At 44.3% G+C, this 24,807-nt stretch overlaps 1 protein-coding gene across 1 annotated transcript in view; it reads left to right on the top strand.

The window, feature by feature from the left end:
- Positions 1–24,807, top strand: part of LOC104930077 (receptor-type tyrosine-protein phosphatase N2) — a 194,601-nt gene that overhangs the window by 139,047 nt on the left and 30,747 nt on the right. The window contains exons 13-15 of the mRNA XM_027288987.1: positions 7,789–8,001; positions 16,675–16,872; positions 23,834–23,981. Of these exons, the coding sequence (XP_027144788.1) occupies positions 7,789–8,001; positions 16,675–16,872; positions 23,834–23,981 (559 nt within the window). The remainder of the gene's footprint in view (positions 1–7,788; positions 8,002–16,674; positions 16,873–23,833; positions 23,982–24,807) is intronic.

The raw sequence follows: 24,807 nt of genomic DNA, 5'->3' as shown, positions 1-24,807 counted from the left end.
CTTGTCCTTTTTACTCAAAGTGCTTTGAAAAAGTCCGTTCAGCTGTGAAATGACCGCAGCGACGGACACTAACAGAGTGTAAAGTCCAACTAAATAAAAAAGCATCAGTCAAACAAAACAAACACTTCAGAAATATACATGTAGACTTCGACAGCGTCACGTGATACCGGCCTGACGGATTCATCTGGATTCTAGCTCATCACGGACGCAGTGTGTTCGTTTACAGTAACTAAATGTCAGTACAGAAACAACCTCTTAGTCCAGAACCAGTAACCACGTTTAGACAAGAATTATATTAAAAATACCTAACCCTACCTGAGGAGACCAGTTAAAGGTCGAAACGTTGCCCGTATGCAGACGATATTTAGTTTGGACTTTCATTTGTAAAACTGCTTGGCTTTCTTTTTTTTTTTTCAAGCTTTATTTTGATAAACAGCTGAAGAGTGACAGGAAATGTGGAGAGGAGAGAGGGGAAGGGGGAGAGCCACAGGTCGGATTCGAACCCTGGGCTGACTGAGCCAACACACATGGGGCGGCTGCTCGACCAACTGACTAAACTACGGCCCCACTATTTGGCTTTCTTTTCATTTCATATTGGATTTTATGAAGAATAAAGACTTTTAAATAAAGTCTGCATTATATGTCATTCAAAAACCCAAATCGATGATCAGGATTGGATCGTAGACCCGCGGCAACTAGCCAGGCGATCGGACCAACTGAGGGGAAAGACTGCGTACCTCATGTCCCCTTCAGGGGTCGGGCTCAGTTCCCGAACCCTGACCCATAAATACGTTGGACAACACTGGCAGCACGTGGCTTAAACTCTTTCAATGATGAAGCTGCTGATCACAAGTAAAACACAAAGTTACAGTTTGCTCACAGATTCCAGTTCAAATGAAATCAAATCTTCCAGTTTCTCAATCCAAGGATCAACTTCATCCTTTAAGTAAAACAAAGTAAATGAACTTTGTCAGTCACACGTGCAACATCGACATCGTCCCATCTATCATTATCTGCTTCAGCTGACAGTAACAGTTTGTGCTGTACTTAGAAATGACTACCCAACACCCACACACACACCACACCACACACACACACACACACACACACACACAACACACACACACACACTCATGGCACCACGTGTAATCAACAAAAGGGCTAATGAGTTATTAGCTGAGGAGAGTGTAGAAGGAGCGCTGCGACCAATGGAGGAAGAGACTAACAGGCAGCAAACATGGGAGAGGGTAAGAGAATTAAAGAACGGCCAGCCAGCAGAGTTAGGGTTTACATGAGATGTCCTGACACGTCAGCCTGAGTTTTCCTACAACTATGCAAAAACATCTTCATCTGAACGAGTCGCAGTCTCTGATAGAGGCTGAAAATCATATTAAAGTCACGATGGTGGAGATCACTCTGGACTTTCCGTGAGTCGAGCAGCAGCTTCTCGGCAGCAGATCTGCCTCCAGATATTTCCACAAACAAGTGACCGAATGAAGGAAAACAAGATTTTAAGGAGTCGTAAAGAGGAGCGATTTTGCTTCTCCTCTCTCCTCACAACCTCCTCCTTTCTGCTCCTTCTCCTCTTCGCTCTGCCGCTCCTTATTCCTTTCCTCCTCCTCCTCATCCTTCCTTCCTTCCTTCCTTCCAGGCTCTCCTCTTTTCCTCTTTCCTCATTTCCTCCCCCCCTGTTCAATTCCCTTCTCCTCCTCCCTCTTGTCCTCACCTCCTCTTCCTCTCCTCTTCTTCCTCCTCCTGTCGGCAACATGTGGAGCCGTCGCCATGGCAACGAGGGGAGGTGACATGTGCTGTAGACAGGCAGGCAATGGAGGGAGGGATGGAGGGATATAAGGAGGAGCCCCACAGCGCACTTTGTAGTCTCTCTCTCTCAGGGAAAAAAAAAATAGCATTTCATTCCTCTCTGTGGAAGTGGAGGAAGCTGCTGGTCCTCCTACTCCTCTCCTCTCCTCTTCTCTCCTCTCCTCTCCTCTCCTCTCCTCTCCTCCTCTCCTCTCCAAGCTTGTGCCGAATTGCGTCAGAGAACAGAGAAAAAAATCTGTTGGTGCATTTTTCCTCTTTTTTTTTTTGCAACGGATGAGAAGCAAATGGCGGAAAAAGAAAGAAGAGGAGAAGGAGGAGGAGGAGGAGAGGAAGCCGGGAACTTTCTTTTTTTTAATTTTTTTTTTTCAAAGGAGAGAAAGGGAACGATGGGAGGTGATGAAACTCCCTCTCTTTCCCACTCACTCAGTCACTCCTCCTCCTCCTCCTCCTCCTCCTGCTCCTGCGCAGCCACCGGTGTGGTGCTGTCTCTGATTCGGTGGTGTCGGTGCAGCCGGACTGGAATGGGAAATAGACGCGGGAGGAGGTGTCTGTTGCATCACCTCACCATGGATTTTTGGTAGGATTTAATTGTTGTTCTGCATGTTAATGTTTTTTTACCTTCTGCTGTTGAATTTTTCTGCCATTTATCCCCCAAAAAAATCTGAGATGCTTTCGTGCTGCTGCTGTTCCCTTCATTCATTCCTCTGTTGGACTGGTCAGAGTGCGTCCTGCACATTTTTACGCACAGTCCCTTCATTTTATTTCATTTTTTTCAAATCGTGCATCTCATAATTCGTCGCAGATCTTTTCCGTTCTTTGGTAAATCTCATGAATTGATTAGTCTCAGCCAAAAGTCCAATTTTTTTTTTTTTTTGAGGTGTGAACACGCGAGTGTTGGGAGTATCCGTGGAGTTTAGACACTGATTGACGGCGCGCCCTGGTCGAGGGGGCTTCATGCAGCTGCATCTCACCGTAACATTGCGATAACATTTAATTTAATGGGATTTGCTGCTGTTTTCATTTTCTCACACCGCTGGAGTGAAACTTTAAATCATGATGTGCATTTTTTATTTATTTCTTTATTTATTTGTAGCGTTTGCAAGTGTAACTTGGAGGAGAATCCTAATTTGTATGCAACGTGTGATATCACTGAGAAACTGATTCACACTGTTTCGTCTGGCAAAGACGTGAAGGCAGTGAAATCGTCTCTGTCAGATTTAGAAGTCCATCTTCACGAGATGGATTTTGGTATTTTATGTCGTTGGGGTTGATTTTTTTAACACATTGTGTTTTTGGACTTTGGCTTCAGTTCGTGTGTATTTCTGCGTGCACACAGAAGTGTGTGAGCATGTACAGCGTTTGAGTGTGTGTGTGTGTGTGTGGGTGTGACATGCAAGTGTGTCCAAGTGTGCACCTGCAGATGTGAGCGTACCAAATGTAAAAAAAAACCATCCTGCATATCAGAACGTGTGGATACATCTGCTTACTTCCATGTGCAGCTGTGTGTGTGCGTTCATGTGCATGCATGTGTGTTTTCTGTGCGCTTGTTTGCTGAAAGGTTTTGGTAAAAAAAAAAAGAAAAAACCCGGCTGAACTTTTTCAAAGGCCCCGGGATGAATCGGAGGTGAGGGACAGATCTTTGTTTCCTACAGCGGTCGCCGTAGAGGAAGACAATAGCCGGCCGCCGCTCTCCCTCTGACCTTTTTTCACCCGTTCTGAATAAGCCAGAGCCGTGCAAATCCATCTGCCTTTTGTCTATGGAAGCCTGGCTAATCCACACCCCCCTTCACACACACACACACACACACACACACACACACACACACACACACACACCAACCAGGAGACCTAACCCCTCCACCACCAAATCTTCATCTCAAATCCAGATACCCAAAGCTCCACTTTCACTTCTACCACAGGAGGCTCACTGCACTTTTTATTTTTTTTTTAGAACTGATTTAATCTTAATTTCTTAATTAATTTCCCCACATTTTTCTTTTAGCCACAACAGCTGCACAAAGTGGATGAATCCGAATGCTGCCTGTACACGTCACGCGAAGCAGATTTTTAAGATCAGAAATTCACCAGAGGAGACGTAACAAAAAAATCCCTCAAAAATACACCGTGATGAAACGTTTCTTCGCTCTGATTTCTAAAGGGTTTTTATTCATGTCCTCTTGCCTGTCTGTCTGTCTGTCTGTCTGTCTGTCTGTCTGTCTGTGGGGAGTGTGTCTGATATTTGCTGAAAAGGGCTGAACCCAGCAGCAGCGTCTAACAGCCAAGCTAAGCCAGCATCCTTGACGGGGGCTATCTTAATGCTTTCTTTATTTTTTTTGTAACTCAGTGAGGAGGAGCTGCACACTGTATGTCAAATCATGTTTGCCTATGTGAAATGAAAAATTTGCAAGTACAATCGTTTTTTTTTTTTTTTCTGTGCTGGGGCCAGATGGACAATAGAGAAGGAGAGGCATGAAAGGAGCTCCCTGCTCCTCTCGGCTCCTTTTGGGGAGACAATATTTTTTCCTTTTTCATTTTCTGGCCGCTCACTGAAACAGACTCGATCGCGACGTCTGATTCCCCTTCTTTCCCTGCGTCATATGATGATTTAAAATAATTCATCTGACATCTGAGCCAGAAACAGTCCAGATTGAAGTCTGGTGGTTGTGCTGTTTCACTCTGGCTGTGTTCCTTTTAGCCACCAAACATCGAGTCACAGCGATTACCGTCTCAGTTTCTTTGAAATCCACTCCTACAGTCGTGCCAGCAAACGTTACATTTCCTTTAATTCCTCTCCGCTGGGCTGCAGTTCACCTTAGCGGTCGCAGCTCTCTACATCAACATGTAATTTGATTGAAAGTGTTAAGCCACAGGGGGGCGAGTTAAGAAAAAGGCCTCAGAGCTGCAGAGCGGAGCAGATAACCTCTTATCGTCGGAGTGTAGGTGACACACTTATGACAAGAAGAAGAACGGGCGATGCAGATACAGGCATTAAACAAGTTTGCACGATATTTCCAAGTGTCGGATTTCATGCTGTGTTACTGAAAAGGTTACACAGTCCTCTGCACGGCAATGACTGCATGCACTGGCTCCTGTGTGCGTGCGTGTGTGTGTGTGTGTGTGTGTGTGTGTGTGTGTGTGTGTGTGCGTGTGAACGTTCCACCTCCCATCCTGAGCAAACATTTGATTTTCAATCATTGCAAATTTCTGCTACATCTGCCTCTGCAGAGCGAGCAGAGCGGCTGCTCATTTTTCATAGCTCACACACACACACACATGCACGCACGCACACACACACACACACACACACACACACACACACACACACACACACACACACACACACTCCTCCACCCCTTTACTGCTACTAACAACTGCAACCAAACTTGATTAAGCAGGTGGGGTCAGGCTACATTTGTTTGAATCAATAGACAGACATGTTAGGCAGCTATGATAAAGAGACCAAGGGTGGGAGGAGGAGGAGGTGTGTGTGTGTGTGTGTGTGTGTGTGTGTGTGTGTGTGTGTGTGTGTGTGTGTGTGTGTGTGTGTGTGTGTGTGTTGGAAAACGCCGGCATCTGTCCTGTGAAAGATGACTGAGCTGTTACAGTTAGAGCCTTGAATTATGGGCCATTACTAGCCGAGCAAGATGCAATCCCTCTCCATGAAACTTAATTTGACAAAACAATGAGACGACTCGGGGAGTAAAATGACAAATGAAGTTATTCGATCCATGGAAAAAAAAATAAATAAATAAAAAAAATACATTTTGCAGGATGATTGCAGTGGAAGCATGTGGAATCAGCACTAATGCATTATTAATGTCCTCGTACGCACACAGGCCGTACCGCTCAGATACGTTTTGTTTACGACGCTTCCTTTAATATTTCCTGCTGCGATCTTTTACATTAAGATCGCATTAATAAAAAGAAACATTAAAAAACACACAATCAATTTCATCTGCTGTTTTTTTTTCTTCACGGAGGTGTAGTGCAGCGTTAATACCTGCAGCCATACGAGGCCAACACAAACAGAAGCCCTGCTTCATGCTCATTACTCATTCATGAACAGCCTCCGTGCTAACTCGCAGTTACTAGTAGATAAATCTTTTATACGTGCTCAACTTCTTCACATTCTTTATTTCATTTTTATCCCCCCCCCCGCCCTCGAGCGCTGACAGAACAGTCTTCAGCTGCAGCGCCCCCAGTCAGAGACGCCCACTGTTTCCTTTCAAGGCCGTCACATTACTATGCAACCAGCTTTTACAGTACGGCTCAGAGCTCGGCAAGCAAATTGGACGCCCCACAAAGCGTCGGACAACTGTTGTCCCCCCCCCCCTCTTGCATTGTGGGTTCTTTTCTGCAGGCGCTCTTTATCAGGTGCTGAATGTAAGAAGCAAAGCAATGAATGAAATCATAGAGGGGGTGCAGGGTGGACGGAGGGCATCATGGAGTGGAGGGTGGGGGTCACTCCCTGAAACCTCACAAGGATTCCTGAACAATCCGTGTGCAGAGGGGGGGTAAGGAGCGCTGCGTTTCCCACCTCCCAGGGTTTCAGGGTTTCTCTGAGCATGACAGGCAGGCAGGAGGGATTCGACAAGGCCCCCCCCTCCTCCACCTCCACCTCCACCTCCTCCGCCTTTTCTCCCGACTGCTTTCAAAGCCTCCTTTCCATTAACTCACCACGCCGCACCTCGCCTAATCTCTGTGACCTCTACCACCGATGGACAGGGATTTTTTTTTTCTTTATTTTAAAGCCCTCCCTCTCCCTCTCTCTCTCTCTGGAGACAGGCCTTCTGCTTTTCTCGAGCACCTTTCTCTCAAAAAATAATAATACCAAAGAAGCTTCATATGCAGCATGAAATGACTCTCAGGCCGAGCTGATGACGAGCAAAGCTTTACGTTTCTGCACCGGCGCTGCAAAGATGTTTCTTTTTTCCCTTCGCTATTGATTTCTTTTGATTATTCTTTGCGAGGACGACTCGCAGGCCTCGTCATCGGCGGTGCAATTTGTAGCAGCTCTGGTTCTTACCTCGCTCTTTGTTGTCAGGATCATTACGCAGTGTGTAATAATGGGGAATTATGTTGCCTATTGTTAACTCTTAGTAGTCAGGTAAAAAAACGCAACAGGCCCATTATCCTGAGCTCGCCGGTGTCTGAACATGAACAGCAGCATCCTGTGCTGAAATTACCGCCGTGCCGTGTCTTGTTTTTTTTCCACGGAGCGGTTCAAACGGAGACTTTTGCCGTACAGTACGTGTCCGTTGTGTTATCTGAAGCAGCAGACCGCACGAGGAGAAATCTTTCATCTTCCCCCAAATTGTTTGCCGAAGGATCTGGGATTAAAGTACCGCCGAGGTCGAAATTTGGCGAGGCGCTTTCTCAAGACGGCTGAAGCGTCTGTTAGAAAAAATTCCTCCAGTACAGCAAACGGTGCGGCGAGCTGTCGAGGCACATACACAATGCTCTGCTAAACAGGAGTTTATGTATTCTGTGCACTCCTGGGCACAGATGGTGGAACAAACGCTTGTGATTATACTTTTCATCGAGCACAGTCATATGCATATTTATGTCTTTCCAAAAAAAAGAAAAGAACCATGTGATTCACACGTTCGTCATAATTAACACTTTTAAGAGGGATCAGATAGATCACAGCCGGATCAAGGATCTCACTGGGTTTTTTTGGGGGGATTATTTGGTGGAAGCTTGTGCCAGGAAGTCTGCAGGTGTGCTCCAATCAAACACCCGATGATGCAGATTAGTTCCTCATGTCTCAGTGATGAGTAAAATCACTTTTAGGTTTGTAGTTTTCTCCCTCTTGAGTTTATTCCAGAGCACCTGCTGCCATCATTTTTAGCATGATGGATGAGTCCAAACTTCCTCTCTGCACTCTGCACAGGGAGCCTCACCTCACATGAAAATAATAATCGGAAATTATTAACCCCTCTGTCTGTGTCTTCTCTGGCCCCACAGGGAAGCCAGATCAACCAGATCCCCACCAAGTACAGCCAGGCGGAGTCCACCAAGTTCCTGGTCCTCACCGTGGTGTCCATCCTGTGCATCGTCGGCGTGCTGCTCGCCTCCACCGTGGTCTACTGCCTGCGCCACCGCTCCCACCACAAGCTCAAGGAGAAGCTCACCAACCTGGGGACGGACGCCACCAGCGATGCTACCGCCACCTATCAGGTAGGAGGTGCTACTGCAGCATCGGAAAAAGATTTGTGTTTTTTTTAGAATTGTAATAAAAGATGCAGCTTAAAATGATGTTTTGTGACCCCTCATCACTGGATTGTGTTAATTCACTGGTTGCCTTGTTTTATTTAATCGTTTTGGAGCTAATTCACTGAATAAATTATTATTAAACATAACTATAACTATTTCCCGCTTTACTATCCAGTTAATCATGTAGCTATTTTGCCCTGCAAACACTGATATAAAAGTATATTTCATAAAATTTAATTACCCGCCAAAGTTTGTACAATTATATTAGTATGAACACACAAATTCACATTCCTGTATTCTATGTAAAAAATAAAATCATTTAAATCATAGTGAAGGTAAAAAACTGCAGTTCCTCTAACGTCCACTTGAGGCTGGCTCCAGAAGTGAGTCAGTCTCCATAAGTCCCCATGTTCAAAACTTCACAGCAGAAATAAACATGTTTACAGCCTGGTACAAAAAACAGTTTTGGTCTCTGTAGCTAATTTCCCCGTTCATGACAACTGTACTGAGGGTGAATTTATATACAACTCACCTGTTCAGGTTATATTAAGGCTTAAAGTTATGCAGGGTTGAAGGATGTCGTGGCTGTTTTGATCGACAGGCGGTTGGATTATCTGAGAGGGAGTCAGGCGTTGCTAAGATGACGTCTGCAGATCATTCTTTATTTTGTGAGCGGTGATGAAGCCGTCACTGCGGCGTGCTCGGTGACCTCACCGTGCTCCAGCCAATCATCTTCAGCTGCGAGTTTTATTTCCGTTTCTGTCGCTTGATCGATGCCGTGCGCTGATTTCCGTCCCCTGCTATAACTCGATGTTTGAGCTATGACGCGATATCACCAATCCAACAGGTTTTCCACCTCCAGTCATTTCCATTCCCCCCTCTGCTTGCTGTAATTATCCTTTGGCCGGAATAGCGGGGTGTGAAATTTAATTTACAGAATCCAATATTAAGTGGCTTTTTGAGCAAAGAATTAGATTGAGATTTTTCCCTCTCTCTCTCTCTCTGTCTGACCTTTTCCCCACCATGTTTTTAAATGAGAGTGGTCCTGTGAGCATTGATTTTATAATGAGCCCAGCCCATCCCCTAAGTGCTTACATTTCATGCTCTTCTCCAGGGGGATTTATTTTATTTTTTGCTCTTGCGTTAGCGGGTTACCTCATCACCTGTGATGTGATTTCTGCATAAAGATCTAAAATATGAACTGCTGAGTAAAAGAAGAGAGTTTGAGAAAGTCTGACATTCAACACGTCCAATGACACGCCTCCCCTCTCCTCTACGTAAAATATTTGCTTTTCCCTGAACTTATCTTCACGGTTACTTGCCTCCGAGATTCGCTTTAAGCCTCTAATTGGAAAATGCTAATTAAGACTGTGTTTTTACGGATTATTTATCTGATTAATAGCTAACAAAAAACACCCGTGTTGCTCGTTCTTGGGAGTTTTTTTGCTCGGCCCCGCTCGGCTCAGGCTCCCAAAGCTCCCCCGGTTGATTCTCTCTCCCGTGTCGTCTTTATCGAGTCTCGACAGCGAGCCGTCGTCGTCTTCCTCAGTGAAAGACCTCGGTGTTCAGCTCCCATCTTAGCCGTGTAAGCCTCGTCTCTTTGTCAGCGCTGCTGTGTAGAGGGGTTCCCTGGGCTGGATTCGGTGTGTGTGTGTGTGTGTGTGTGTGTGTGTGTGTGTGTGTGTGCAGTCTCTAGGGCTACATGCAATTAAAGCAGACAGGAAGCGGCAGGCTGCCTGACGGCCTTACTACTGCAGCTCCTTCATGCTGGCTGTCACACACACACACACATAAACATGCACAAACACACACACACACATATATGCATGCACAAACACACACACACATATATGCATGCACAAACACACACACACATATATGCATGCACACACTCACCAGCTACTGCATGTTAATGCTTCTTGCCCTTGGCGCGTTTGTTTGAGGCCTCACTTCACACACACACACACACACACACACACACTTTCATTCTGTTGTACACGTCACCGTGCCAACCGCTCCCCCTGAATCCCCTCCACCTTCATCGCTCCGCTCCCCGGCTTGTCAATCAAGCGGTCCCAGCGAAACGGCGACGTGGGATTGGTCGACACTGACAAAGGAGAAGTTGATTGACAGAGGGGGGGTGTGTGCAGTCTGTCTGAGATGGTGGATGATGCTCCTCAGTCAGTCAGTCAGTCCCTGGATTACTCCACCACCGACATGGGAGTCTACAACGTCACCTTCGGTTTATCTTTACATCGGATTCAAACTTTTATCTCCCTCTGAAAGTCTCTGTTCTCCCCGTGAAGTAGAAGAAACTTATCCCCCAGCAGTGTGTGAGATCGTTGCACTCGATTGCAGCGCGGCTCAACTTTTTGCATGGATTTCTCCACAAATCGAGAGACGTTATCTGGAGGCGACGTTATTGTATTTAGAGATATCATCACCTGCGCCGTGAAATCTGGTGAAACATGAGGAACGCTTCGGAAAGTGGCAGAGATAACTCAGCACGTTTGCATCTTTGTCAAGTTTTTAAGACACAAATCAAACATTTTATGACTTGCTATGATATTTTTCTAGTACATTTGTTTTCTTTCTCTATTTCAAGGAGCCTCACAGGCGTCATAACATCGTCCTCGCCCTGCCAAAGAATAAAAACATGTTCAGGACATCTCGATTCAGATTAACGTCCTTTCTCTTGCTGCTTTCTATTTTATTTCCTTTTCTTCTCCTTCACCTGCTCTTGGGTAAACACATCAATTTGCTGATAACAGCCTTTCATTAAAGATGTGATGTGTCACATGTATTTCACATGCTCTGCAGTGAAGCTTTGACTTTGGACCCCCGTGTAGAGAAGTCGCCCCAGTTGAGAAGAAACCAGTCCACAGGATTTTATTATAGGAGAACGGGAAGGTAGTGAAAGTGTATTTTTAAAATTGTTACAGCTTGTTCATCCTTCAGCGATAAAAAGGGATTAAAAACATAAAATAAAAACAGAGCACCTTTTAAATACAGTTCATCAAGATCGCACTTCTTGTCTTTGGAAAGTGTTCGACCTGAAGTGGATTTGATTAAACATTTTGATTTGAAGTATTAATAAATGTCATTAGAATTTAATCGCAGTAATGATGGGATGTATAATAGGATGTTGGATTTCAGTGTAGAGTTATGTCTTCTGCAGCCAGGGATTCACTCAGGAGCATTCACTGGACTTTTGCACAAACCCGTCAGTGCATCATGTCCTGTCCGTGTCTCAGGAGGGATTTCATGTCCAGTGCTGCTGCAGGAAGTAATGTAATGTTAATGTAATGTTGCAAAAAGGAACCATGACTCAGAAACACTGCAGGCTTTAGCTTTGGAGGCTTTGAACATTGTTACTGAAGATCCACGACGCAGTTGAGCTCGGTTGGGTCAGCATAGGTTCTGCTGGACTTTCCACCTGCACCAATGTGTTGGTGGCAGTCATTAGTCTGGCAACACGAGTCCATGATAATTCAACATCTGTAGTTAGACGGCTCTCGACATGGTGTCCACCCACAGGTTCTGCTGTGAGGATAGACCTGCTGGCTTTGGGTCCTGGTAGAAATTAATGTGATTTTTCAGATCTGATGGACATTTTTCCAAAAGCTGCTTTCATTAACACAGTGATGAAGGAAACAGGAACTGTAGCACCAATAGTTCAACCATGTCCACTTGTATCCCAAACTTTATACTTATATTCCTAATAAAATCATGAACATGGTGATATGTAGATGTTTATTATCAGTGTAAAAGCTTTCTGGCAGCTGCAGTCCAAACATATTGGTGTCAGCATTGAGCACCGTCCTCTTTTCTTCAGTCCTTCAGTCCTGGTCCTCCACCCTCCCTCGCCTCCCCCATACTGCACTACGTTCCCCTTTTATTTGTTTGTTTGTTTAAGCACAGAGGCGAAGCACTCGGGTGAAGGCCCCTACATTTGTTTTGGTCAGGAGGGCATGTAAACAGAGGCGCCCTGCGGGCCTGATGGGCCCTGGTGACACACCCCGACACCCCCCGACACCCCCCGATCTCCGTCCCCCCATTAGCAAGCTTTTATAAAGAAGTAGGGGGTGCTTTGGGTGGCACACGCCTCCCATCACCGACACGCCCGCCGTCGCCCCGGGGTGATGCACGATTCGAGACGGTCATGTGGCGCCAAGTGGATTCCCTGGCACGGCGCCCATGAGAGGGGGTTGTCAGGGGGCTTTTTCTTTTAACCTTTATTCATGCAGGGAGCGTGCACTGTTAAAGCACGACACGGATCACACAAACATCTCGTCTTGTTCTTCAGACGCGTTCATTGATTTCTTACTTTTTATTTTTCTGTTAAAAAAACAAAACGTCTTTGTGTCAAAGCTTTTATTCAGTGTGAGGCCGCTAAACAAAATTATCTTAAGGACATAAAGAGAAGTCATTGGTTGGATGGAAAATCAAATCAAATTGGTAATGATTAAAACACTGAAATGGTTGTTGGTGTTTACGATAATGTAGTTTCTTTAAATCAGCTGTTTCACAGTGTTGGAACTTTATACAAGAGCTTAATTGTAGTTTTACACTTCAGTTATTTGTAGCATAACGAAGGTTCACTCACTAAAAGCTTTAAAAAAGTCACAATTTCTTTTCTTTCTTTTAAATGCTGCTTCATTGATTGATCTGTTACCTTCCAGACACACATTTGTTTTCATTAATTTCAGTTGTTTTTTTTAGAATCGATTTTGAAAAGACCTAAAAGCTCGCTGGAGATCGGTAATCCATCACGCCGAACATTTATCCGCCTTTACTCAAAGTCGTCAAAGTTAATGCAGCTGAGAGAACGAGTGGCCGAACATCTCAGATTTTAAAAACCTGAACAAAGACATTTCATTCACGAGCTGACAGAGAAATAAGTTCACGCAGACGATGATTTCTCTTTTTTTTACATTCAAACTGTCGAGCTGTTTGGCAGGAGACTGAAATATCGGATGTCCTTGAACGCACCGGCCTCTGCCAGATAGATCTGCAATCACAATAATGTTTGTAACTGTGCAAGTAGATTTTAATCCAATACTGACATGAAGGAGAACTAATAATTTACAGGAAGGAAATCGTGTTAATTAACACAGAAAGTAATAAAAACTAAAGGCAGTTTTAAATTAATAAAACAGCGTTAATCATCATTCATTAGACTGATCACGTCTGCTGTCCGTGTCTCACCTGCTCTGTCATTAACTCTGTAAATTCACAAATAAAAGGCGACGTTGAGACAAAGCTGGGCAAACGCACACAGACTCTCCTCCAGATCATAAACCATGGTGATTAACGCGACGCCTCTCGCACACTTGATGAAGTGCGTCTCGTTGAGAATCAATACGCTGTAAATAAAGATACTTGTGTTTGTATGACGGCAGCTCGGGTGGAGGTGCTGGGACTTGAGAGACGCTGTAAATTTGTGCTGTTCAGACTCTAAACCTGTCCGGGGTTATGCAGCTCCTTCAAGTTTTTTTGCCTTTTTGTCCTCTAATTGGCTCTCGGGGGGAAGCCATTTTGAATCAGTTTTAATTACATCATAAAAGAATTTGCTGCTGCGGCAAAGTTCACCGTGCGGGCTCGTTTGAAATATGAACGCCGTCGATCATGTGGTCCCCCTCCCCGGCGTCGCTGATTGGGCACCACGTTGTGTTGCCGAGGGTGAAAACAGCCAGAGAGTTTATTTATGGGGCCAATATTTGTCTTTTATTAAACACGTGAAATTGGCCAGTTAGTGCTGAACTCTCCTGACTACAACAATAAGTCGGTGAAACATGCGGCGGCATTTAATTTTCTACACCAAGCAGAGTTTTAGTTAATGTTGCAATGATGCTCCAAACCTCCTGATCTAACAAGATTTTAAAATCATTAAGTGAAAGCGATGAAACGCGGAGGTGAAAAACGGGATAAAATATTAGTAGTAATGTGAGCTGTCGCACAAACAAACTGGACAGTAGATTGTATGTCAGTCATCGTGATAATCAACACTGAACTTGTCATTACACCAAAAACAGCACAGGGGTTAACTGGGTCAATTAAAGTCCTAATGGAAAGCCTCATTATACATTCATCCAGTTATTATGCATGTAACCATTAAAGAAATTAATCACTCGATACAGACTATTGATTAAAATGTTTTATTCGGGGCGCGAGCTAAGATGATTTACAAGCTTCAGCCAAACAGCTCTGAAACACAATTAAAAGTGATAGATCCGTTCGGCCTCCGACTATCGAACGAACATTTCGAATAAATTAAAGTGATATTGTAAAGATGTCAGGTGTTTAATATGTTCTAAATATTGTTTTTAATTGGTGAAAACTGAATAATAACAAAGATGTTTGTGGATTTTCTCGGCATTCATTGTCAGAAGTCGACCAAACTGAAACATCCATAAAGACGAGGTCTCTAAATAAAACTGCAGAATATATATTTAGCTCTCGTTCAGAGTATCCGTTCACACGCATGCATGTTTGTGTTAGACACACACACTTTAATAATCTGCACACATTTATGAGTCCGTGTCCGAGCTCATAGATCAGTGTCAGCGTGGCCGACCTACGAGAACATCAGTCGGATCAGATACAGACTAATGAAGGCCCGCTCGCATTACCTCCACCGTCAATCAAACACGCCGTTAGTTAATCATCGGCATCTCTCTCATTAAGAAACACAGATACCCGCAGAGATTCAGCAGTCGCAGTCAGTGCCCTCCGTGGGCTGATATATGGCTTCACGTGTGGAGGATGTGACAGGAGGCTTTTATTACCGCGTTCCTTTAACTTAACGTGCGCTGATGTGACGTGCTTATCCCGGTTTTTATAGATAGATTGAGTTTATTGTCTTCATCTGACATATTGATTACTGATGTATTGATCGTCATACGGCAACTGAGCTTGTGATGGGCAGCAGTATGCAGGAGGAGCTTAGATTACGATACTTAGATTACTACAGAAGTTAGATTACTTAGAATTCGATGGATTGCCATGAAATTTTGTCCAAACATTTCCTTCATGATGTATGACTTTCATGATCCCTCGGTGCCGTTATCGACAACAGATTCGCAGTGACTAAATACCTGCAAGACTGAACACAAAGCTTTGTGTTTAGTGTTTATTGCAAGTCTAACTAAGATGGTGAACAAGCTGCCAGCTCGGCTGTAGATCAGATTTTGTCAGCAAAGACTTTCGAGCTCTTGCATCGACATTTAGTCAGTGAATTTCTAACATTTTATGATTTTTAATTGCTCTTTTTTTTTGTGCTTTTCTTTTCATTTGTGAATACGTTCGTAAGTAACTGTCAGCAAAGACATGACTGCAAAGTATTTCAACTATTTCTTTCTATTTTTATATCACTGAACGTCTGATTCAAATATCTGAATGAATTTGTCCTAACCAAAAACGATGAAGCCTTTCTGCAAACGTCTCTTAATTTGTTGATATGTGAAATTACGTCTTATAGAGAGATATCGGAGAATCCGTCTTTGGGACTGAAGTATATGTAGAGGTTTTAAAATCCTAAATGATTACAAATGTTCCAATGTTACGGTATTCTTGTTGGCCTTTGCAATGTTTCTCTAACACACGTACGTTTCCCGTATGAACTCGAGTATGAACTCGTTTGTATGTATCCAAACAGAAAATCTTCAGATGTTTGAAGGAAGACGTCATATTCAGTGATTTGTCTGAGGCTTGCTGAGCAGTCATGTTGTTTTTTCACTGACACCCTGGAAGCCTGCCAGTGTAACAGCAGTTGGAGGTTAACTGCTGTGTGCTGGAAAAAAGTTTTACTCATTCACTCATTCCAGCCCAGATGTTTGCAACCGATCTGCAGGATCTTTTCCTCAAACGCCCACATCGACGTTTACTCTTGTTTTTTTGTGCATTGACCATGACAAAGTCTTTACTGAAAGTCTTTATTTCTCTTCTGTGAAGGTCAGAACACTTTAATCCCATCGTCTGTCGCCGGGATCGACCCCCCCGCACTCATGTTTGCTCATTAAGGAAGCAGTTGCCATTTCACTCTTGCTGTTTTTCAGCTTTTGAACTTTGAAGTACAGAAAGAGGAGCCAAAATAATTAGGATGATTACGAATAAGCTTCTTTTTTTTTTTTTGGCAAGACATGATGCCTCAACCTTTGATGACAGACATGATTATGATAGTCCTGCACTGACTCAGAAATGGTAAATGAATCTTTAATCGCAGACGTTTCTCGACGTGTCAAAGAAGTTCTCTTGTCAAAGTTTTGGACGGTGTCTTCCTGACGTCCAATCACAGGTGATTTTTCTACAAATAAGCCTCAAACGACACAACCCTGACTACGTAAATCAATGTTTTAAGGTCCCACAGGTGTTTTTAAAGACCTCCCATGAGTCAGTCAAACTAATGAACTTTAACAACATGCAGAGATAATAATACAAATTAAATTTCCTTGTCGTTTAGGTTGTGCAATGAGAACACAGTTGATGCTTTTCACCCTCAGTTCGTCAAAGTGAAATGGGGTCACAAGTGTTTTATTCCCTTTGACGGTTACATGACAGAGCAAGGCATCAGCGTCTACTATGATTGGTTTGTCACCTGGTCATTGACGTATCTGTCCCCGCCTTTCCTTCCCGTAGGAGCTCTGCCGGCAGCGCATGGCGGTCAAACCTCCGACTGAGCGCCAAGAGCCGATCTCCTCCAGGATCAACAGTGTGTCGTCTCAGTTCAGCGATGGCGGTCCAGCCGTCAGCCCCTCAGCACGGAGCAGCATCTCCTCCTGGAGCGAAGAGCCCGCCCACTCCAACATGGACATCTCTACCGGTCACATGATACTGGTGAGTTTCCTGTTGAGTCATTTTGTTGTATTTGTCTGATCAAACAGTTTGAATGTAGATGTTATTGGAAGAGGACACAAAGTCCTCTGATGACTTCATGTAGTCTCTGCCCAGACCGAATCAGTGGGACTGACATTAACATCTTAATCTAATCCACCCACTCCCCACATTGCCCCTTTACACTTGTTGGTTATGTAAAGATCCAACCTTTGAAGGAAAGGTTTCAGCGATAAACAAACTGTGACCTCAGCTCATCCTCGCCTCATTCCAGACCTCTGATTTCTGCCCACATCTCCAGCTTTGCAGCTATTCCAACAGAGCTCATTGGCGGGATCAAGAATGGGGTCATAGGCAGGAAAACGACCACAGAAATGGTGATGAGCTTAATTAAACATCATGAAAAAACATTAAGATAGCTGCTCCCAGGAAACAAAACCTTCTGCGTTAAAGCTCCAGTGTGTAGGATCTAGTGCCACCTAGCAGTGAAGTTACATATTGCAACCAAATGAATACTCTTCATCTCTGAGCATGTAGGAAAAAACTCAAGGAAAATTTCATACGTCATAAATCGCACTTCCACTGCTCGTACTACAAATCCCACAATGCACCGCAACACACAGGTCAGGATACTGTCATCGGTTAAAGCCCTGTGCATCAACCTTCCCCTTCGCCAAATAGCCTAAAACGACAAGTTGACTTTGGGAACAGGGACGTTCAAAGCAGGTGGGAGGATACTGACATGACACAGCTAATGTGTCTGTACTAAATCTGACACACCAGACCTTTAAAACTTCCTCAGCAGGATGAATATGTCACTCTTTACTAAATAAATTTGGTCAAAGCAAAACAAAAAAAAACAAAAAATGTTGATTCAGTCTGAGTTTTAAATTTAAATCGAGCTTTATGTGAGGAAAGGTCATGCTGTTTCTAAAATGGTGGATTCGCTCTGTAAAGACATTTCCATGCTTCCTTCATTCTCCCTTTCATCCGAATCATCCCATCACCTGCTTCTCTCACCCCTTCAAACCATTTATCTCTTTGTTTTTTCTTCCGTGTGTCACTCTTTCTTTTCTTTCTCTCACATTTCTCTTTTTCCTCTCATCTCACTCGCTCTCTGTTTCTTTGTGTGTGTGTGTTTCTGTGCATCTCATTACACACCCACAGTTTCTATAGGCAGGCTTCTCACCCTCTTCCATCCTGCAGATGAAAATCTTTATTGAACCTCAGCCGCGTTCTGCCGAGCGTCGTCGTAATTGCGATATATAGCTGTTCACTTCAACCACCCACCAACCTCAGCACCACCTACTCATCCCAACCTTCCCCCCCCTCCCCGCCTGTCTCCCCCTCTCTCTCTCTCTCTCTCTCTCTCTCCCCCCATGCATTATGAAGCTGCCGGCGAGATGTGACAGAGCAGCTTTTTGATGTGTTCAATCGGCACAAAGATACTAATTACCCCTGAGATTTGCACCAGAGCTGCGCTCAGGAGAAGCGACTCCCTTTGCCGCTCTGTTGTTGTTTTTTTTGCACATTCTTGCTAAAGTGTTTCTTTGGCAAAATGCACCCACAACTCAATGCGATGCATGCCTTTGATGCGCTACGGTCACATGTGGATGAAAATAGACCGGAGCCGGCGAGGTCTGAACCTCCTCGGGTACGTCTGCTTTGTCTCCGCTCAGACAGAGCCATCTCAGCAGAGGCGGCGTCGCTCGAGAGAAGATAAGAGGAGTGAAATGAAGTGTCGCTCAGGTTTTGTTACGTGTTGGTTCAGCGTGTGTGTGGGCCACAGTCTGGCCAGGAGATTACTGAGTTTACTGTAATGTAGAGGCTAATATGCAAATGCTGTGAGGGAAGCAGAGAGAGCAAAGTGCATCTGATGTGGCCTTGATGATTAATAACATTTTGTGTAGGTGATGGAGATGAATATCCTCTCGAATGCTGGTTCCACTTCAAACCTCTTCAAAGTTACTTCAAACTTTTAAGTGACGTTTCTCACTCTGCGAAACAGAAACCGTCCGTGTGAGCGTTCAACAAACTCTCCCTCTGAACTCGTTCCAGCCCGACACATGCCGACTGTTCCCGAGGAAAACCTGCCATTAAAGACCGCATGGCGCGCTCCATTTGTGGCCGTGTTTCATTCACAAAACTTTTACCAAAGCCTGAAAAATAAAGAATTCAAGCTGAAAAGACAAATTTAGCAGTGAGGATCCAAAAATGAGTACAGCTGTCATCGATCAAGTCATGATGACGATTTTAAATAGACTGTATTCAATATGATCAATTATATCTGATTCACCCATTCACACACATTCATACACTGATGTGCGCAGCACCTCCTCAGCCACAAGAACAAAAATATTAATTTTGCATTGAGGTTTTACGAGATATGTCTTTTATTTTAGTCCATTTCAGTATTAAACTCCAAATTTATCCAGTTATATTCTATAAATTGATCTTTTGTTCCCCTGTGGAGAAAAGTAGACGGTCATGGCTTGTGTCAGAGACAGAGAAATGCTGTTTTAAGTTTATTCTAATGTTCAAATGCTTTAAACAACACGCAAATAATGAGGAGGCACGACGTTGTTGCAGCACCAACATCTCTAACCCAGCCTCGTTACCAGACTGCTGGCTGATTAAATGATCTTTGCATGTAAGTGTATGAGAGAGGGAGGAAGAGGCAAGTGAGAAGCTTTAGCCTGATTTGGGGCAATGTTTTATTAACCACAGCAGCGATTATGATCAGTATGAGAGAGGGAGAGTTTTGCATCCCACTGTAGTTACATTAAAGACCAAATCATTAGAGAACAGCGTGATCCGATTGTACACGCCTTGCTTTTCTTCTGCTACATCCAGTGACTCAGCAGTGAGTTGAGTGAGAGGAGGGAGTTTCCATTTCATCTGTCACGGTTTTCATTTAACGTGCGGATTAGAAACGTAGTCTGCCCCGAAAAACACGAGAGGAACTCTCTCAATTACAACACGGAAACGCGTCTGAACGCGCCGTGCTGACGAGGAGTTGAGAAATCTCGAGTAGTTTGTCGGTCACGGGATGCTCCTTTCAGAGAGAGTGTTTAAAGAGTGTGTTTCAGCACCTCGGACAGCTCCACACACACACACACACACACACACACACACACACACACACACACACACACACACACAGAGAGAGCTCTGATTGGTCCAGAGCGTCTCCGTCTTTCCACAGCAGAAACATTAGACAGCAGAGGGAGAGTTACGTAATGCCATCGTCGTGTGGAAACCGCGCATCGCATAAAAAAAAAGTCAGATCCTCGTCTTTCAGTTTTTCAGTTTTGTAAAAAGGTCACGGCGTTTTCTCCGCCCGCAGACGGGCGTGTTACCTCCACCTTCGGAGAGAACTGGAGGTATGAGGTTTTCACATAACTGTGACAATCTGGGAAATTGCTATTTAATGTCTTCTACCGCCCACCGACCGTCCTCTTTGGTAAAGGATTTGCAGCCGCTGTCCTCTTTTCATCTCTTCCATCTTTCATTACTTTTCCTGCATTTTCCTTTTCTGCACTTCTGTTCTCCTCCTTTCATTTTTTTTCCCCCTACACATCTTTGAATTGTTCTTTTTTACCGTCCCCGTCTGTCATTTCTCATCCTATAATTTGGAACAATGCTGTTTGTTACTGCTCATGTTTTTTTCCTTCGCCGTTCGAGCTGTCGGCTTTGCAAAAATATTCACACTTGCAATAGAGAGAGAGCTGATTTCAGATTCACATCATGATGGCAACTAGGGACCGAGCAGAGTTTCGTTTCCAACAAAAACAGGACCCACTCGATACGTTTGGGAAACTTACAGCTGAGCTGGAGTTTTTTATTTTTTTGTGGCATCACAGCGAGAGACCAAATCCATCAGAAAGAGACGAGACGATGGAAAAGCAAATATTTCATCTAACGCCCTGTCGTGCACTCGAGTCAGGCAACTGTTGAATGATTAATAAAAATCACGGCGTCGGAGAGAGAAAGAACACGACGGCTGATGAGCTGCAGTGCTCCACCTCTCCCACCACCAACCCTCCCACATCCCCAAAAATTAATTGCCTCTCGTAAACTCGAGCAAATTCCATGTCATCATCCACCCACTGGTTTTAATTTGAGGAGAAACAGCTTTCACCATCTTATCTAAGTTAATGTATTACTTGGTCCCATGTGACCAGGGACCGAGCACCACCACCACCTCCCTCTACATCCTCTTTGCCTGTGTCTTAAGAGGATTAGTCGACTCTATATATAAAGCACATTATCTTGTCTTTTGTTGCTGGCCCAAGTAAGTGTTATAGATTATACTGCAGCGAGAGCCTCCATCGAGATTAACTGTGCTGGGAATTCGTTGTGTAGCTTTTTTTGTTTGTTTCGTCCAGGCCAGCTGGGGTGTGATCTGTAGGGTTGGTAGGTCGCAGGGCGGCGGCGTCGAGGGAAATGGATGTTAAATCACACTAATGTGGTCAGCTGAGGAGGAGGAAGCATTCATCTGCAGAGAAGTTAGACTCATGTATCAGGATGATGTCAGCTTTAACTAAAAATAAGACTCTGATGTGACGTGATGGATGGATGCAGGGTGACTGATGATGACCGATGACGTGTTTGTTGCAGAATTCATAAATGGGAAGTCTGAATTGATTCAGACAAACGATGCAATGATTTAATCAGACAAAAAAAGCACAAATCAGAGTCAGGGGAACACTTGATACTTTTAGTTATGTTTGGATTAAATATCACAACAGAATACTGGCAGCTAGGAGCTTAAATCCAAATCCAACAAAGACAAAGAACTCTAAACATCACAGACATGAATTCATTAATGTCTTTAAGTAAATATATAACCAGGGCATTAGAAATGTGTGTCATGTTTGCATTGAATAAAAAGACATGAAACACGAGCTTCACCTGGGAAATGTCGTGCAGGATCACCGCCTGCGACGATTCTGGCTGGAGCTCTGCACGTTTGTTCTGTTTGCTGATAAATGTCAGGAACTATTTCAGATTTTTGAAAACATAGTTACAGCCTTTTGCATCATCTGTAAGCGGTCATGACTTATGCCTTTAGATGAAGCGCTCAGACGCTTTGCTGAAGTTAAAGTTGCAGAGTTTAAAAATACTCCATTACACAGCAGAGAAGTATTTCTGCAGTGTCAAATATTCAAATCTAGAATAACGGATCGTATTATTATGAAGTATTCCTCTGACGCGTAGCGAATACTCGTTTAATTACATTACATCACCACCGGCTTCACATGCCGCCGTCTCCTACAGGTGCTCAGATGGTGCGTCAGAGCCACGATGGCGGCTCGGGCCGGGTCTTATTGCGTAGCCGTCTTTTTTTTTATTGAGCACCTTTGGCAGCTGTAAGCCCCCCCGGAGTAAAGGGGATTATTCAGTGTTTGGCCGACACATGGTGATCTCAGCACCTCCTGATTGGATTGCAGTAATCCCTTTACACAGCCACAAAACCCTATTACTCTGGCATTAGAGAGGGAGAGAGACAAGGTGTGTGTGTGTGTGTGTGTGTGTGTGTGTGTGTGTGTGTGTGTGTGTGTGTGTGTGTGTGAATCTATGAAGTAGATCTGCAGATTGTGTGTGATTATGTGTTTGTACAGATGTCGTGTGTGTCTTTTGTGCAACATATAACTGTGTGTGTTGGATTATATTGGCGTGTTTGCTTTGTACGTGTGTGTGTGTGTGTGTGTGTGTGACCTTTATGTGTGGATTTGGCTTCAGGTGTGTGTGTGTGCATTTTCTTTATGTTCGTTTCCTCTGTGTGTGTGTTTGTGTGTTTTCTGAAGGACTCGGACCCCCCGCTGTGGATAAGTGGCTGTGTGCAGGTGGAGGCTCTCAGCTTGTGGCTCCGTGTTACATTATATATGTGATACTGAGCTGATACAAGCTGTGTGCGCCTCTATAGGCGCTGATATACTGACAAACAGCAAACCTTGGCTGCTGCGTGTCTGTTGAGTGCACATGTATGATTAGAAACATATCTATGTTTGATAAAGACCCTCTCTCTCTTTTTTTTCCCCCCGTTATCTTGCACCGAGCTGGATGTCCGGTCCATTTTTAACAAACTCTTCTCAGTTTAGCCGAAAGCCATTAGGCCTTTTTTGGAAGCTAATTCTGATTAAGATCAGCCCCATTTGTAACTGCCACCATAAATCATCCGCCGGAGCCATTTAAAGAACCACCCCAGCTCCCCTCATCCATTACAACCCATCGCACCATCCATATTTCTGTGCGTGCATGGGCCGCTGATTTTCAAGGCTGCTTAAAAAAACACAAAGCTACACTGGCCACCATCAGATCATGGCTCTCATGTTCTTCCTATGGTGTTACGTGCCAAGCTCATTTGCAGACAGTTCATCAAAGACACATGGCTTTAATTATGAATATTGATAATGATGCTGGTCGCGTTGGTGCAAACATTCGTTTGGGAACTCGTGCATGCTTTGATGATTCATCATGGTTCAAAGAAAGAAGCCAGACCAGAAGCTCGCGGTGGCCCTGAACTTTGCCCATCTGGTGCGTTCAGCAGGTTTAAACTTCTTCACGTCAGCGGAGCAGCAGATGGACGCAGTGAACAGCAGTCACAGTACTCGCTCGACTTTTCATTGATTGACAAAATAGCAGTTACCTGCTCTTCCATCTGCCGCTCCTCTGAGATTCAAACAAACAGCCTGTCAGACTTGTTGAAGTTTGAAATCACAGGCTATGTGTGAAAGTCTGTGACTGACATATCAGCTGGGTGAAGCCTGTCAATCTTCAGCCAGATAAAGACGAGTCTGACCGAGGAGGAACTCCAAAAATGAGCCGATAAATGTTGGAAATGAAACAAGTGTTAAAAAAAATCTCACACACTCTGAATGTACAACCCCTTTGTTGTATTTCCAGCTCTGTTTTCTCACCTCCTCTCCTCTCGTTCTATTCTCTCTCCCTCCTCCTTCAGTCCTACATGGAGGATCACCTGAAGAACAAGGACCGCCTGGAGAAGGAGTGGGAGGCGCTGTGCGCCTATCAGGCAGAGCCCAACGCCTGCACCGCCGGCATGAAGGACGGCAACGCCAAGAAGAACCGCTCCACTGCCGTCGTGGCATGTAAGAAAGAGAGAGTTTCTTTTTTTAGCTCGCCTTGTTTCTTAGTTTGGTGATTAGTGGGCGACCTCAAGCGTTTAGAGAGTAGTAATCAAAAAGTGATCAGCTAAGTGAGCTACTCCTTCTGTGCTCACTGTCTGCTGCCTGCATGAGGCCTTTGTTTGAGGGTTTTTAGGTATTTCTGACCACAAACGTTGGAAATCAGATGAATCTGCAGCTCAAATCAAACAAATAAACCGATCACCAAGTTGTTTTCTAGTTACATATCTGCAAAAACCAATATCAGTGAGACTTTAACTGTAAAGTTCAGTGTATAATGTGCAACAGATCTTCTGGAATCTACTTCTTAATGTTCGGTATCATCATAGTGTCACATCAGCAGCATAATAGCCAGCAGTATCTCCTCTTCATTGATGGAGGTTCTGGAAAACCTTCTTCATATCTGAGTGGAGCCAGAATTCATCTGTTGCACCCCCTCTGATCTCAGTCCTCCAAACATAGTGGCGTTCCTCTCACCGCCTCTCGACAACGCTACCTGAGCCCGGCGTCTATTATCGGAAACCAGGAGCAGATGCAGTGAGCAGAAGGGGTTGTAAATTAGTTTTCTATTAAAGCTCTCCTGCACCGACCTCATCAATGATTAAAATTTTCTAAGCTTCTGTGGAAATAGCCCATCTAAAAAAGTGCTGTCCCATTCTCTCCACCGGGCCTGGGCTTAATGAAATCCAGGTTGTCAGCAAGGGAAAGCAGTTTGTCAGGAATAAATTGCACCGACTATTTGAAGTACCGCCGGCTTCTCCGGGAAAATTTCAGAACTGTTTTGCCACTA

This window comes from Larimichthys crocea, chromosome II (genome assembly GCF_000972845.2).
Source record: "Larimichthys crocea isolate SSNF chromosome II, L_crocea_2.0, whole genome shotgun sequence".
NCBI classification, from domain to species: Eukaryota; Metazoa; Chordata; class Actinopteri; family Sciaenidae; genus Larimichthys; species Larimichthys crocea.
The sequence above is the reverse complement of the archived record's forward strand: the minus strand, read 5'-3'. Positions and strand labels throughout refer to the sequence as shown.